The sequence below is a fragment of the Schistocerca nitens genome, chromosome 1 (assembly GCF_023898315.1).
Source record: "Schistocerca nitens isolate TAMUIC-IGC-003100 chromosome 1, iqSchNite1.1, whole genome shotgun sequence".
Classification (NCBI taxonomy): Eukaryota; Metazoa; Arthropoda; class Insecta; order Orthoptera; family Acrididae; genus Schistocerca; species Schistocerca nitens.
Window position 1 is genome coordinate 199,243,215 of NC_064614.1, and position 16,413 is coordinate 199,259,627.

At 38.6% G+C, this 16,413-nt stretch overlaps 1 protein-coding gene across 6 annotated transcripts in view; it reads left to right on the forward strand.

Annotated features, from left to right (window-relative positions):
* The window catches only part of LOC126245547 (calcium release-activated calcium channel protein 1-like), a 537,065-nt gene that overhangs the window by 394,214 nt on the left and 126,438 nt on the right, over nucleotides 1-16,413 (forward strand). For 2 of the 6 annotated variants that reach the window (XM_049948328.1, XM_049948329.1), the window contains exon 2: nucleotides 14,469-14,617. In XM_049948328.1, coding sequence (XP_049804285.1) covers nucleotides 14,507-14,617 — 111 coding nt within the window. In that variant the 5' untranslated portion in view covers nucleotides 14,469-14,506. Of the gene's footprint in view, nucleotides 1-8,058; nucleotides 8,281-14,468; nucleotides 14,618-16,413 lie in introns of those variants that run through there. The other 4 variants (XM_049948324.1, XM_049948323.1, XM_049948325.1 and 1 more) reach the window with 4 other exon arrangements.

Sequence of the window (16,413 nt, forward strand, 5' to 3'; positions counted from 1 at the left end):
TTTTTCTCCCACTTGAGTTGACGTAATTTATGCTGTACGACATTTCTGATATTGGGCGGGCGTTATCATGAAGCAGCAGCACCCTATATTCGACGGAACTTAGCGCGCCATTCCACAACCGTGGTTTCGACAGACATGCTGCCCCACACACATTCTTCATTCCCCAATGTTTGTCCTTCGGTTGCCAGGAAAAGATAATAGCAAGTTGGTCCTGTTTGGACGCATTTGGTAATAATGTCGTAGCACACGTATCGGAAAGACACGAATATTACATTAATTCTTTGCTTACATGTTGGTGCTTGTATACCCGAATTCCTCAGTTCTACAATAACCGTTGCCAGTGTTGGTCAGTCATTGGCTAGTCTCTTCAACCTACATTTAAGCACCCTTTTTCCTGTATCACCTGATCGATGTATTTCAGCGGTAGTTGTCCCCTTCATATTTTACCTACCACTGACACTTCTAAAATTGTCTTCATCATAGGTACACGTCCTGATATGTGCCGATCCATATCTATCTCGAAGCAGGTAGCAGTTAAAATGTTCCGTGTATTATATTTCATTTCCTTTCGCGTCAGTACTTCTACGCCAATTATTCTGCCCATTCCCAATATTTTCTTTTTTAAGGTTGAATAACAAATAAACTGTTTTTATTCTACTGATTTTTGTATATTTCAGACTACTTTTCTGCTTATTGGGCCATATTGAGGAAACAACTAGGGACACTAGTTCCTAAGTAAACAAACTTTATAACCAAAGATATAATCCACTTGAATTTAGTGTGGTGCATGAAACATTCAATGTAACTGAGGTACACAATATTACAGGTTAAATGGTTATAACGCTAAATTTTGTGATGTCTTCACACTGGCCGAGAAACTGTTAAACTGAGCACTCTTCATTTATGTTTTGCAAAAATGGCTTGGTTCAAATGGCTCTGAGCACTATGGGACTCAACTGCTGTGGTCATTAGTCCCCTAGAACTTAGTACTACTTAAACCTAACTAACCTAAGGACATCACACACATCCATGCCCGAGGCAGGATTCGAACCTGCGACCGTAGCAGTCGCACGGTTCCGGACTGCGCGCCTAGAACCGCGAGACCACCGCGGCCGGCTATGTTTTGCAACAAACATTTTTTTTTAACTGTGTAAATTATACTGTAAGATTACGTATTTTAATTATTACGTATAATACTGTCCATTGCCTAAAGTTTTAGAGGTTATATGTTTATGATGCCATAGTTCGCGAGGTCGTTTGCTCCCAATGTCAGGTAACGCTGTTTGTCAAAAAGCTGTAATGTTTTTCTCTGCTATTGCTGTTTCACGTTTCTGTTTGATATGAAATTACTCCTCACGCGATTATCCTGAAAATACTAATTTTCTCCTAATGTTGTAATGTACTTTTTTTTTCAAGAGTACCAGAACAGATGTAAAACGGAGTAAATATTAATGGGTATGTTCTTTCAAAATAAATATTAGATTCTCGGCGTTCATAACAATTTACATCTGGAGTTACGTAGTACAATTTTCTTTGCTGGTGATTTTCCACGTAGCTTCTGCAGCGCCTTTCCTTGTTTCCAGTTATTCGCGAATTAGTAAAGACAGCAACCATAATGTGTTCACAAATAAAGTGAATTTCTGACTTAACACAGAATGTAGTCGTATTCTGTCTCTTGCAAAAAATTAAATTGAGGTTTCCTAAAATAGTCTTGCAAGTGACTAAGTCGGTATGAAACACAGTTTCAGAGTTGCGTAACGAGAAGTCGTAACGAACGGGGGGAAGACTACATTGGCGGCGGTGCCAGACAACAACGAGCTATATATAAAAGGCAAAAATCTGGCCTCTGTGCGGCCCGATGAAGCTGCCGTAAATACCCGCTGCTCTGCGCCATCAAAGAACTCTTTGTGTTGTTGCTGCTGCTTTAGGTTATAAGCTTCACAGATCAGTATCACCGAGTAAACTCAATACTCACGACTTCGTACGGTTGTTCGAAGAATGAACACCCTATTGCTGTCTGTCATAGGCAGCCTAGTGATCACAGTACGTAGCAATATCACCTAAAGGTAGTAAATCCTTCTTGGTGTAGCCTTTCTATCTCTTACGTTTGTTGTCAGCTGGCTCTAATTACCATAATTCGTTTAATGACCCCACTGTTTATAAGCGATGTTCTGATTTTGTATCTAGAATCTTTCCCTCAAATGTCTTGAGAAAGCTGTTATCGTGAATTAAATATTCATCAAGTTTGATTTATCTCTTTTGTGAGATGTTAATCTATGTCCTTTTTCACTAATTTCCTATAAAACCTTGTCATTGGATTTCACCTCGATTCATTATGTTTCTTTTTTGTTATTTTTCTTTATATGACATCTATAGCCTCTTTACTGTTTCCATATTGCCCGAGATCACTAACGCACTTTAAGACGCTCCAAACAAACTTCTTAGAAGTTATTTCCTTGTTTATAGTATATCCAGATGATTGTTTGTCAGTATATTAGTATCATAACCCAAGTTTTGCTTGACCACAAAAATTCGACTGTAAGGCGTGTTGTCATTGGTTGCAGTTCTCCTCAACAATACATTTAATTTACTCAATCAGTCTGATCTGACGATTGGGTCCAGGTCATCTATAACTATGAATTTAATTTCCTTTGTATTTATCCTCGCGTAAGTTTGGTCAGAACGTCTGTCAGAACCCTTATCATGTACTTTAATTCCTTCTGCGGCATTAGAAAGGATCGCGGCACTCGAAAATTGCGTTGTAAGCCGAAACAGGCAAGCTTGTTGTGCAGAAATATCTAGAGACAAGCAAACAAATATTACATTGCAGCTATTGGAATTGACTTATTGTAAAACGTTGCTTTTCGTTTTTAATTTGCTTAAGCGATTTACACTAAAATACATATTTGGGATACAAATTGTTAGAAGTGAAGGTCAGTGACACTGTTTCAGAGTTGGCGTGTAGATTTCACATTAGAAGGCATTCCAGCGAGCTAATCACCATGTATGGATGTGCATCACACAAGCACAGTACTTAGTCTCTGTCTAGAAGGGCGATCTAAAAAGGAGCGTACGCTGTGGTTTCAGCGCCAAAAATGGTTTTTCAGCTGAACGTTTGAGGGGAGAAGGTAGGTCCTTTCCCGCATCGTGCAACACATGGTACATGTTGTAAACGTGGGAAGGGTCTGACAGACCCAACCAGGCGGCACTCGCAGAGAAAAACGAATGAGGTTCTGTCTTCACTTCTCGGCACCGACGAGTGTCATCTAAAATTAAAATGATGTCATGTCAGAGAATCATAGACAAACAAGGATACGTGCGTACGATATTCAGCAATGAATATTTTGGTTCTGTTTAGGCAGCAATGACGAAGGCACCCAAGTCACTATCAAGTGAAAGGAATTATTGTTGAGTGCCATGTTGCTCGAAGATGTGGAGTCAAGTTACGGGACACGGCTGCCCACAAAGCTAAGTTACTTCCTTGTGCATTCCAGGCACGTGGAGAGCATGATAGTAGTTGCTCTACAGATCTATGCCTCACACCCGGGGAGAATTTTAGAACAAGAGAACACTCAGTCCCCCCCCCCCCCCCCCCCGCCCTCCTTTCAGACACACACGTATACACCTTCCTCGGTGAAGAACTGGTTGCAAGCCGTGTGCATTACTCCATGCCTTGCATCAGCACATGAAGCGTCCCAGATCGATAACGTACAGAGTGAAATTGAGCGTAACCCTTAGAAGGTGACTCTTGTGCAATATTCCAGAACGTTTTGCAGTGATTGAAGCAGTGGCGATCAACTATTACAGGACGTCTTTCAGATAGCAGTGTATGATCCATGCCCCAGTACAGCACACAGTGTGCAAAATGGAGCTAGTAGTACTTTATTACTAATTCCACGTCGTTTACGAGTCATGACTGGATGGACTGCGTCCAAATTATATACATACATATGAGTGTTTGCAATTTTCCATATAACATGTGAAGAAACTTGTTCACAATAAGGACTGCTCAATCACTTTGCTCGCTGTTGAAAACTTGTTTAGCAGAGTATAAAGGGTGCTGTTTGAAGTGGTGAGAAATTTTTCTTTTGAATGTTCCTGGCGGCATGTATTGCACTTCTCAATGCAGTCTGTTGAACATCTTTAGAACAACCATTAGAAATCTATCTTGTCTTCCAGACAGTCGACAGCTTGGTATTCCAGTATTCCTCTCGTTGTGAGTGTCGTAATTTTGTATTTCTTGTCCCTTGCTGAAAGCTCCTTGGTTTTCTTTCACGCTGATGATGCACAGACACACACACTCTCTGAAAACGGTCATTATTCCTAACTGGTGAAATAAAGGCTCGCATAGCTCTAGTCTTTTGCTTGAAGTGGTGATGCTGACAGCGTTGTTTTATGGTATTGACACGTCCTTGAAACCTGAAGAGTATCATTGTGTATCAAACCGGGGACCTAGAAACGACGGAGATGCTTCGTCCCCCCGTAGCCCTCAGTTGTTCACAACTCCATAACAGGCCACAGCAGTCCATCCACCTCACCGCCGCCCCACACCGAACCCAGGTTATCGTGCGGTTACGAGTGTAACCCCAAGTGATTGCGTGGTAGAGTAATTATGGCGTACGCCTACGTGGAGACAGTGTTTGCGCAGCAATCGCCGGCATAGGCGGAATAAGGGAAACCAGCCCGCATTCGCCGAGGTAGATGGAAAACCGCCTTAGAAAACATCCACATCCGGATTCCTGCCGTGGGCTGGCACGGCTTCCCGCTCGGGAAGCAGCGCGTTAAGACTGCGCGGCTAGCCGGTCGGGCTACGGGTGCCATACATAAGGAGCTATGAAATAGTCCATAATACACTGTTGTAGCTACTGGTCAGTTAGCACATCCTTTGGTCTCTTCAGAACATATATTACACGGGAGAGCTCGTAGTACACATACATAGTTTGCTCATTTATTGACAGTTTGCTGTCAGTCATAAAGCTCAGCACTTTGACAGCCTCCATATTATCATGGCATACAGTGTTGCTGTGGCTGTTTATCAGATGATGCGCTTCTCTTTCTTTCATTTTATTTTTGACGAACCACCTTTTGGTGTTTTCAAATAGCATCACTGTTGTTTGTAGAGCTTGTGCAGCAGTTTTTCCTTTAGCAAAAAGGGCGGAGTCATCAACAAATTGTAGCACGTGGTAGTTACAACCTATATCATTGGCATAAATAAGATATATGATAGGTCTCTTGACGGATTCCTGGGGCACAGCATGATCCAATTTTTGTTCTTGGGAGCTTGCTCCATGGTTGGTGCTACCTGCCTTCGGTTTTCAAAATAAGATTGATAACAAAAGACTGAAGTGTTGCCAGAACAACATCTCCAATACCATAAAAATTAGCTTATTGAGCGGTATCTTGTGCGAAATGCTGTCAAATGCCGCGCTAAGGTCAAAGAATATCAGTGCCACATTTTATCTGTCATCAGCCCCTGCTTTATCTTTGTAATTAAGTCCAGTGCTGCTGTAACAATTGACTTTGCCATGCTATGTACCCTGGAAGAGTTTACTGTCTTCAGAGTAACTTAGTATCTGGTGTTTCGTTACAGACTCCATAAATTTAGCTAAAATTGGGATTATTGAAGTTGGTCTAAGACTGGACACTTCACATGGGTCACCTTTATTGTAGACAGATACTGCCCGTTGCAGCTTCAGCGATTCTGAGAGGACACCAAAGGATAAACATTTGGCTAGTAGTTGAGCAAGCTCTGGTAAAATTCTCTTTGGGACCGTGAAGGACATGCCATATATCTCAACTCTCTGAATGCTTATATATGAATTCACTTTTTTTACAAAGTCCTTAGGCTGTACTTAATTCCAGTTTTTAATAATGCAGCGGTTTACATTTTTTACATGAGCTGTAGGATCCAAGCGTGAGTCTGGTATTTCACTTGCAGTATTTTTCACTATTCTAACAAAGTGCTGGTTGAAGAATAAGGACTGCAGGAATGGAAGGCAGAGGGAGGCATCTTCCTGTGCTCATTTACGAGATTTCAAGTTGCTTTACACGGATTAGGAGCTTCTTTAATAAACCTGTATTCGTATTTCTTTTTTTGCATCCTTCTCTCCCGTTCTGTAAATTCTCTTTGCTCTTAAGTAGTTACAGTAAAGCATCTATTTAGTTGGAAGATCTAAAGCTATCTGCATCCAGTCCCTGAACATTTTGACAGTGCCTTTAGTTTATCTAACTCAAGTATATGCTACACCTTCCCTTTAGTATTTCTCGGAGATTACTGGGAATATGTCATCAAGTTTCGTTTTTAAGGTTTGAAGCAGACAATCAGATGATTCACTGCCCCCTGTTTCTGCAATTTTCTCTTGCCAGTTTACACCAGACAGTGCTGCTTTCAAATAATTTTGTCCCTCCTCTTTCACAATCCTACTGAATGTGTAACCTGAATGCCATGTACTTGGTTGCAATTTACTCTTGCTCTTCAAATGAGTTCCATTACTAATGCGCTGTGATCTGTAATCACTGGTTCAGTTACACATATACTATAACCCCGCGTTATGAGGTTGGTGATAACTGTATCTAGAGAGACACCACCCTATGTTGCGAGTTGGTTCCCTACAAACAGCCCATAGCTGTTTATTAAGCTTGCAAAGACCTACTTTTAACACCTCTACCACCTATATGTATGGTGAAGTCAACACGAAATTTAATTTTAGAGTTAGGGCGTGTAAGATAAGATAAACAGTTCTCGATCTGTGCAGTTAAATTTTCAGTTACCAACTGATGACAAGGCATTATGTATCTTCGCTGATGCTTTGGGAGATATCTGCTATTTTATTTCTGCAATGTGTGCGTGGAATTGGCGCAAACAAATACTACCATCACACGTATTATTGGGCGCCAGTATCAATGGAAAGCTGCGGTCTGTTTCCCATTACAAACAAAATGATTTTTTAAAGGGGAATTTTAGGCGCCCATTCGATAGAGCAGTCCCAAATTATTCTAGTGCGATATTCGGTTTATCGATATTAATTAACAGTGACAGTAAAAACAAAAAGAATAACGAGTACTCTAACAGCGAACGAGCAGCGCGCAGGTGTCAACAGTTTGACCAAGGTCGTATAGACGTGTATAATGCTGATCGGAAAGGGGGCCCGTCGACATTGACCACAGACGACAACGTCCAGGCAATTACGGAGCTGATTTTCCAGCGATGGGCAAGTTCTCACAACGGTTCTCGAATGGCTCTCTGACCAAGGAGTGGATTCCTATCGTCGCGGAATTGAGCGATTGGCAAAACGTTTCGATCGTTGTTCACGGGGACGTTGTAACTACCAGTATGTTACTCATACTATCGTTATGTATCTGTGTCACTTTCAGTAAAAGTTACCTGGCCTTCGAAAATAATGGGTAATTTACTTTGTTTTTTAAAAAATGGTCTCGTACCTTCGGGAAACACGTACCAGTACAAATTACTCTTTCTTGCACTTAAACGTACTATCATTTCGATTTCTGACAGTAGTGGCAATCTATGATATGGCACATTGTTAGTTATTTTGGGAACCGGGATTGGTTTAACGTTGCCACTAATGATGTTTGTACGCCGTGTCAGATACTTGACTGTGTGCAGCAGATAAAGAAAACGAGTATTCGTGATGTGTAACGTTATCCCGGTATGAAAAGTGCTATTGATGCCGACTTCCCTGTGAAGTGTATAAATTAAATGGTAGCTTCAAATTCGAATCAAGGCGCAACCTGGCATTTTTCACTTTCCTAAGAGTTACCCGAGGCTAACGTCAAGTTAACTGTAAAAAAAAATTTTTCCATCTGTTAATCAACGAATCAGTGGATTTGATTGTTGACAAAATGTAAAATACTTGCTAAATTACAAGGAAATTAATTTTGTATTCACTGACAACTATATTCTAATTGATATGCATCAACTTTTTAATGCACAGTACTAAATCCTTCTGCAGATCACAGTTCTGAACTGAAATTACTCACAGTAACGCGTGGCTCAGTGGCTATGGTGAGGAGTGGGGGTTGCCCTGTTGTGACAACTGTGGTAGGAGAAGTAAACAAACATGGCGGTATAGTATTTTTAAATGGTAGCGGAAAAGTTTTTACGAGCTGTTAAGGATAATTATATGCAAAATATGGTACACAGAAGTAGCATAACAGCAGTTGGATATTAGTAATGTTGTCGGGTAAATGGCGAAATGTACATGTCTGCAGTGTTAATGCCTATATTCGGAATCCTAAAGTTTAAAACTTCGACGCGAGATGGTTTGTATTAAAAAAATGTTTACTGTGAAATTCAGTTCTTGGTTTTATTTGTGTGTTGCGGTTTTTTGTCATGTAGTGGCGTCATGATTTTATTATTTGTATTACCTATATTTGGAAATACTGGGATACAAGGAAAACAGCCGTGATTGCAGACGTTACTTAAAAGTAAAACAAGAAACGTTATCTGTAATAATTTTTTCCGTAATTACGACAGTGTGTGCAGAGGTACAGTGCGTTGACTTATTTATTTATATTGCATAAATCCGATACAGCGAGACATTTCCACGGATGTAGGACTTGTCAGATTAATACAAATTATGCAAAATGAATAACGTGAAAAACACTTGTAAGAGGAAATTTAGGTATAAGAAAAATACACGTTAACAGGTGTAGGCAAAATTACACTTAAAAAAGTTAAAATATGGGTAGATCTTAATATCTACATAAAAGACGTAGTAATGTTAACAATGATTCCATCTGTCGTAATGCATAAGAGTACATCAGATTTAATTAAAACAAAAATCAATTAGAGTTAACACAATTAGGTTATTCTTTGACCGAATAAAAAGAATTATCTATTAGATAGTGTTTGACCTGTTGTTTAAATTTGGGAACCTCGTGGACAGGTGATTTCAGTGATGGTGGGAGAGCATCATACACCTTGCAACTCATGTAATGGACTCCTTTTTGTACAGTACTAATGTTTTTTAATTCATAAAGGAGGTCCATCATCCTCCAGGCATTGTGGGTGTGGTATGAATCATTGGTTTTGTGTAGTTGCTCATTTTTACCAATGAAACATAACAGGGAGTAGATATATTGACACACACAGTTGTCAGTATCCCTAATTTTCTAAAAAGGTTTCCACAAGAATGTCTTGGCTGAACACCTCTCATTATCTTAATAATTCTCTTTTGGGCAGTGAATATTTTTTTGGAATGTGGCTGATTACCGCAGAAAACTATGGCATACAACAATACTGCATGTGGGATTACAACTCGATAATAAATTCAGTTGGGAAGGTCATACCACAGAATTGCTTAAGCGCCTAAACAAGTCTGTATTTGCCGTGAGAATGATGTCAGAAGTAGGCGATATAAATATTAAAAAAACTTGGATACTTTGCTTACTTTCATCCTTTTATGTCATATGGGATCATATTCTGGGGCAACTCATCAAACCGAGCAAAAGTTTTTAAGGTGAAAAAGCGTGTGATAAGAATCATTTGTGGTGTAAATCCAAGAACGTCTTGTAGGAACCTATTCACAGAACTTTGTGTTCTAACCTTGCTTCTCAGTATATTTATTCCTTAATGAAATTTGTTGCAAGTAGTACATCTCTATTTCCAGCCAATAGCTCAGTGCATAGTATCAGAACTAGGAATAAGAACAATCTACATAAAGACCTACCTTGGTTCAAAAAGGGGTCCAATGCTCAGAAATACACATTTTCAATAAATTGCCAGCAACCATTAAAAACTTGGTTTCATATAAAACAGAGTTTGAAAGACTTTTTGATAGGCAACTCCTCCTACTCCATATATGAATATCTTAACAGAGACTGTTAAGCCAGCTTAAGTTAAAATATCTTTTAGATTTCAGTTTTGACAACACTTGGTCACAACAGTCAAGATTAGGTATTTTATGTATGATAAATTTATTAATAGTGCATAACAGTGTTTCATTCTGACAGTACGTTAATTCTGTAAATATTAGCTGTTCCAGTTTACTGCATTGTATTAACCTGTTTCGATTATCTCCTGACAAATGATTAAGGTAGTAAGTATTATATTCAATTGTTTTATGTTTTTATGTTACACTTTCTGACATGTTCCACACCCACGAGAACCATCTCATTTTTTGGTTCTATGGAATGAAAACTGAATCTAATGTAATCTAAAATAAACAGTTTTTGTGGTGTCTCGGTCTTTCTTACATCAAAATGAACAAACTTGATCTTGCCAACATTTCGTGATAACCCATTATTTTCAAACCAATTAAATATTTGATTAAAGGCAATGTTGGCCAATTCTTCAAGATTGTGGTTGGGAATTTTGTTGATGAGGATGGAGGTGTCATCAGCGAAAAGAGTAAAATGAGTTTTAAAGCTAGTACACAAGGGAAGGTCATTGATAAAGACGAGGAAGAGAAGGGGGCCAAGTAAAGAGCCCTGGCGAACACCAGAGCCAATAGAGCCCCAGCTAGATGACACAAGGGTGCCCCTCAGAGTCGTTCAACATGACTTGCTTTCTTCCAGTTAGGTAGGATTTAATCCATGAGCCAGCTGATCCACTTACACCATAATATTCAGCTTTTGCTAAGAGGATTTCATCGTTAACGTTATCAAAGGCTTTAGAAAGATCACAGAAGATACCAACAGGAGATAATTTATTGTCAAAAGACTCTTAAGATTTGATGGGTGAAGGAGAAAATAGCTTGTTCTGTTGACACTCTGTTGAAATTCAAACAGGATACTGTTTAATACAGTATATTGAGTGAGGTGGTCAGTAGGTCTGGGTCAACAGAAGCGTCTGATCCCACGCGTCTGCTTTGACCCGTGACGTAAGGGTGTTGTCATGTGTGACATCATGACGGCGCGGAGTTTGGTTTGAGTGTGGCTGTCTCCAGTTCTGTTTTATCTTACTTTATTTACTTTTCTGATCTGTTCGTTCTATCTCGTGAGATTTTTTTAAAATTTAAAAACACTTATTACTTATTTTAATTATCTGTTTCCTCCAATTTCTGTTTTAGTTTATTATATTTATCTTTCCGATCAGTTTGTTCTATCCCGTGAGATTTTTTATTTAAAAAGACAAAAAACACTAATCAGCTACTGAAGCATCTTTATCTTCTATGGGTTGCAGGGGTTACGACCCCTGGGGAGGTGGGTGGGTATTCATGCATGGCTGTCTTCACTTACACGTTGTAGTTACGCAAGGCGTCTAAATTTCCCGTGCTTGTCCCGTTAGTGTCATTAGGCTTCTTGTCGAAAGTGTGTGTGTTTGTTTTTGTTTCCGCCATATTTGTGATGTCATGGGTCAAAGCAGACGGGTGGGATCGGACGCTTCCGTATTTCCGTAGGCCTTTTGTGAACCAATTTCTCAAGAATTTTGGATAAGGTTGTTAAAAGGGAAATGAGCCAATAGTTGGTAATGTCCGTTTTATCATCTTTTTTTAAAGAGAAGTTTGACAGTAGCAGTTTGACAGGAACAATCCTGTGCTGGATGGCTTCATTGAATATGTGACACAGTATTTTGGTTATTGGCTTACAGCAGTCCTTCAGCAATCTTGAAGAGATACCATCAAATCTAACAGAATTCTTGCTTTTTAATACCTCTGATTATATTCTCAATTTCATGTACTGTGACAGGAGACACTTTAATCTGCTTGTTTTTTTAAAATATCTTTTTGAAATGATAACATGGCTTCGTTAACACAACATGTTTTTCCAGTTTGGGCTGCTGTTGCCAAAACTTGGTTCTTAAAAATATCTGTAATTATTTTGACATTTTCATCAATGGTATCATTTGTTCTGTGGTGTTTCCTGCAGCAGGGATATCACCTGTTTCCCTTTTTATTATGTCCCAGATGGTTTTAATTTTATTATTATAGACATCAATTTCTGATGTTATAGAAATGCTCTTTGCCCTTCTTAGAACTTTTTAAGGATAGAGCAGTGTAGTTTGTATTTTTTTTCCCTTTTCTGGACTATAACTGGATTTGAGTGAGGCATGAAGATTCCTTTTACTTCTGCAGGAGAATTTGATAGCCAAAGTTAACCAGTTTTTATTAGAATATGTTTCACATTTGAATTTGGCAGTCCGTTTAGGAAAGGCCCCTTCAAATAGGTGGATCAGTTCATTAACATCGTCAAGAGCTCAAACTGGTCTTAGTCAACTTCTTGTAGGGAATTACAGAAGGTATTGATAGATTTTATGTTAATTATTCTGAAAGTTTTGCTGCAGCAATTGTTCTTACTAAGAGGGCTTAGCCTATCTACAGAATGTCTATCATAAAGAGCTGCTAGGTTGTAGTTATTCAGTTGCAGCACATCAGAACCAAGTTCCATAAAGTGTTCACTAAAATAGATAACATCAGCATTATTAATACAGTGCTCATCCAAAATGTTACTGGATTGCTCATTTAGTTTAGTTAATAAGCCTTGAATGTTCTGATGGAAAACAGTGAATTTATTAGCACTGACTGTAGATTTGAGGTGGTTGATTGGGTTAGTCTCTCTCAAAGTATTGACATTAGGCTTACTTTAAGATGTAGTTATGACACAATTTTCCTTGCCTTGGGATGATAACATAAAAAATTCTCACTGCATACTGCAGATTTTTTGGGCCTCTGGCTGCTCCTTCCTGCATGTGGCACTTCTCCTTGAAATGGTGAAGAGTTCTTGTTAGTCAAGTGCTCAGATGGTTCTGCCACAGCAGCCACTGATACTCTGGGTGCTAATGACGCTCTTCATCTTTTTGCTCTGGAACTATCCTTGATACTCTTAAATCTTCCTGAGGTGATGCTGGGGAAGCCTCTTCTGCTTGTGAGAGTGATGATATATCCTGAGCTTCTTCTGAAATTGTTGGTAGATCTATTCTGGATAATGAAGTAATTTCTTGAATGACCAATGCCGCAGTATCAGTTGTTGATGCTTATACTACTACTACTGCTGCAGCTGCTTCTGTCCTTCAGTTGATTCAGATTTTGTTGCCCTTAGTGAAGACTCTGTTGTATCGGCAATTAATCCTGGTATTGCTTCCACAGGTGTTGGATCTGTTGGATCCACTGATATGGTGAATTTACTGATACTAGTGATAGTGGGTCAATTGTTTGGAGTTAAGTTGTAGCAGCAATTTTGGAATGTTGAGCTGCTGAATATGATGGTGGTCGCTGAGGTACTGAAGGCTGAACTGTTCTAGGCGAGTCACTTCTTTTTCTGGCGATTGCAGACAGCATTTCCACAGTTTTGCTGCAGAGTAGTTTCTTGCCCTTTCTGTTAAGGTGCAACCCATGTCTCGTGAAGCTGTCTTTTTGTAGGAAGTCGACGGACAGAATCTGAGTGTTGAGATACAGTTTGCATATATTTTCGAACTGTTTATTAGCCTTGGTTATTTCTTTGTTTGCACATGATTCATATATAAGGTCATGTCAGTGTGGAATTCCCATGATGATCATTGCTTTAATATTACGAGAATCAAGTATCATTGTCAAGTTTAGGACAGAACTCGATAGTTCGTTTTTGTAAATTTTGCCCCCCACCCCCCTCACCCCAATTACTGTATATTCATTTATATTTTTTGGAGAGCTGTCTTTTGTGTTTTTCCGGTTTTGTACATAGGTGCTCCACGTTTCACAAAACTGCAGACATTGACATCATGATCTTCACGTAAGATTTTTGCTAATCCACAACCATGACTTTCCGAGTGTGTGTTTACATTAGGGGATTTCTTGCCTTATCTTTCTGAACGTATTTATAGACACACTTTTATTTGACAGCACAGTACCAAAAGTTTCTTTTAATATTTCTGTTTTCTTCTGGGACACTTAAATGGTTATTTAATGACACTTGGGTGACAGATTTGTTTGGTTTTTGATGAGTGAACTTTTTAGGCCTAGTATATTCAGCACAACTTTTATTTGGTGATGCATTAGCACTATGTAGTGAGTGAAGATACATCAGTGTAGATGCAGATATGAATATACCTCTGCTGTAGTTATATTGTGCATGATAAACATCTAAAGGTCAAATTATTCCTGGAAAAAAAAAAATCACTTTATGGACCCTTCAGAAACATTACAGACCAATTTTTGCCGGCATCTGATGTGAGACAAACTAGCAGCGTATACACAGTACAACAATAATTGATTTGTATTGAATGGTACTTTCTAATTTACATTGATCAGCTAACATGTGTAATAATAACATAATTCAAACTTAATTCCTGATTGATGCTTACATATAGATATATGCACACTAAATAAGTGTTTTGTTCGGCTACTATTACTACCGAACTTGTGTAATGAAAGGAGTGGGTGTGGTAAATTAACACCTAAATAATCCTTTATGTCAGTTACTTGAATTTTAAATAAATAGACATTTTTTCAGTATTATGTATTTGCAAGGTTTTAGGAAATGTGTACACCAACAGTGATTACAAGACTGAAGTTGTTTCAACTATGTTACAGTGATTGGTGTTTCAACAGACACCATTGGCAAATTCCTCATGTCGGAGTGGTCAAGCAGCACAGGACGGAGGACTATAATCAGTCCAGCTTACATCAAATCATACAGCAGTGCCACTACCTGCCCGTGTAGCAGTGGATACGCCCCAGAGGTACAGGTCTAAGCATTTACTGCTGTAGAAAGTTTAAAACTACATTATCTCTTCTTTGCCACTGCTGAAAGCAAATAAATTAATTTACATATGCGTCATGATATTTCATTATTGATAGTTGAAAGTATTGAATGTATGTTATTTATTTTTTATTTATTTTTACTTTGTTTGCCTGTTTTATTTTGTACACTTCTTTTCATGTTCATTGTATAGTAAGCTATTCTTACACGTCGTGTTAGATAATTATGTATTGTGTAGATTGTCCATGTTCTGTTTATTAAATGCTTCTTATAATGCATTATCCTTATTGTAGCTAATTATGTATTGTGTAGATTGTCCATGTTCTGTTTATTAAATGCTTCTTATAATGCATTATCCTTATTGTGCGGTGTTCTGCCTGCAAGTCCGTAAGATGTCAGTTGTTTGCTTATATTAGTACAGGGTGCCTATGTTCCATTTTCAGTAACTGTCAAGAAGAAAGAGATGAACAATCTATCTCCACCAGTATTGAGACAATGTAAACAAAGTACAGCTTCTTAATATAATGATTCTCATCCTTCCTTCTCGTTTTTATGCTGGCAGAAAATTACTAAGGCAATAAAATGATTGAAACTTCCTGGCAGATCAAAACTGTGTGCCAGACCGAGACTCTAACTCAAGAACTTTGCCTTTCACCAGCTTGAGCTACCGAAGAATGACTCACGACCCGTCCTCAAAGCTTTGCTTCCACCAGTACCTTGTCTCCTACCTTCCAAACTTCACAGAAGAATAAAATGATTACTTAAGATAAAACCCTTTGAATTTGTTAGGAAATTTATTGAAGGACCTGTATTTGAAAGACTGAAAAATATAATTAAACAGGAGACAGAGACACTAAAACTCTTTCAAACATTAGCATTTGGTGATTTATTCACTGAGGTGTAGAAGGGTAAAAAGCAAGAATTGATGAAGTAAGATACAGAATGAACCTTGAAAAACTTGATGTAAATAAATAGTTGCAGATGGTACCATGTGTAAATCTCCCCCAGAGATTTGCGTTTTGCACCCTTATATACTTACTACTACAAGTGATATTTACTGTTGGGAGTTTAATTAGTCTTTGCAAAATTTCAATTTTATGATGTGTTACCACTATTTCCAGTTGTCACTTATAACTTCTTTCACCTTGAGCAGTGTTTGTTAATGCCCAAGTTGCACTGTGGTTAGGAGTCCACATTAAACTGTAGGCCAGGAGTGTCAAGTATCAGTGCTGCCCAAGGAGGGAACATCTATCACAGAATCAGGAAAAAGAAAGATCCGTAAAATTTGATTTATGGTAAATTACAATAAATTGAATGTTGTCAATTTGAATTTCCTGTCACATGATGCTATTCTCTCATTGGTCCACCTCCCCCCCTCACACACACACACACACACACACACACACACACACACACACACACACACACACACACACACACACACACCTTCTCCTCAGCAGTTATTGTTAACGGTAAGTATGTTATTTGCAACCCAAAAATATTTGTCTTCTCTCAAAGTGGCTCAAAAATAAGCCAAAGATTAGACAATCCTTTTATAACTGGCTGGGTCAGTCATTTCTAATGTCGGAGAGAGGCATACCATTACCTCTAGGACCAAGCCTAGTAAAGCACTATGGCATTCCAACCAGCCTTTGCCTGGATTACAGCGTAACATCCCTTTTTTACCATGGTCTTTTGATTCCATAACAAAATTTTAAATTATCACCAAAATAATAGGAGATACTTTAAATGATTTAGAGGACTGGCATGAGCATA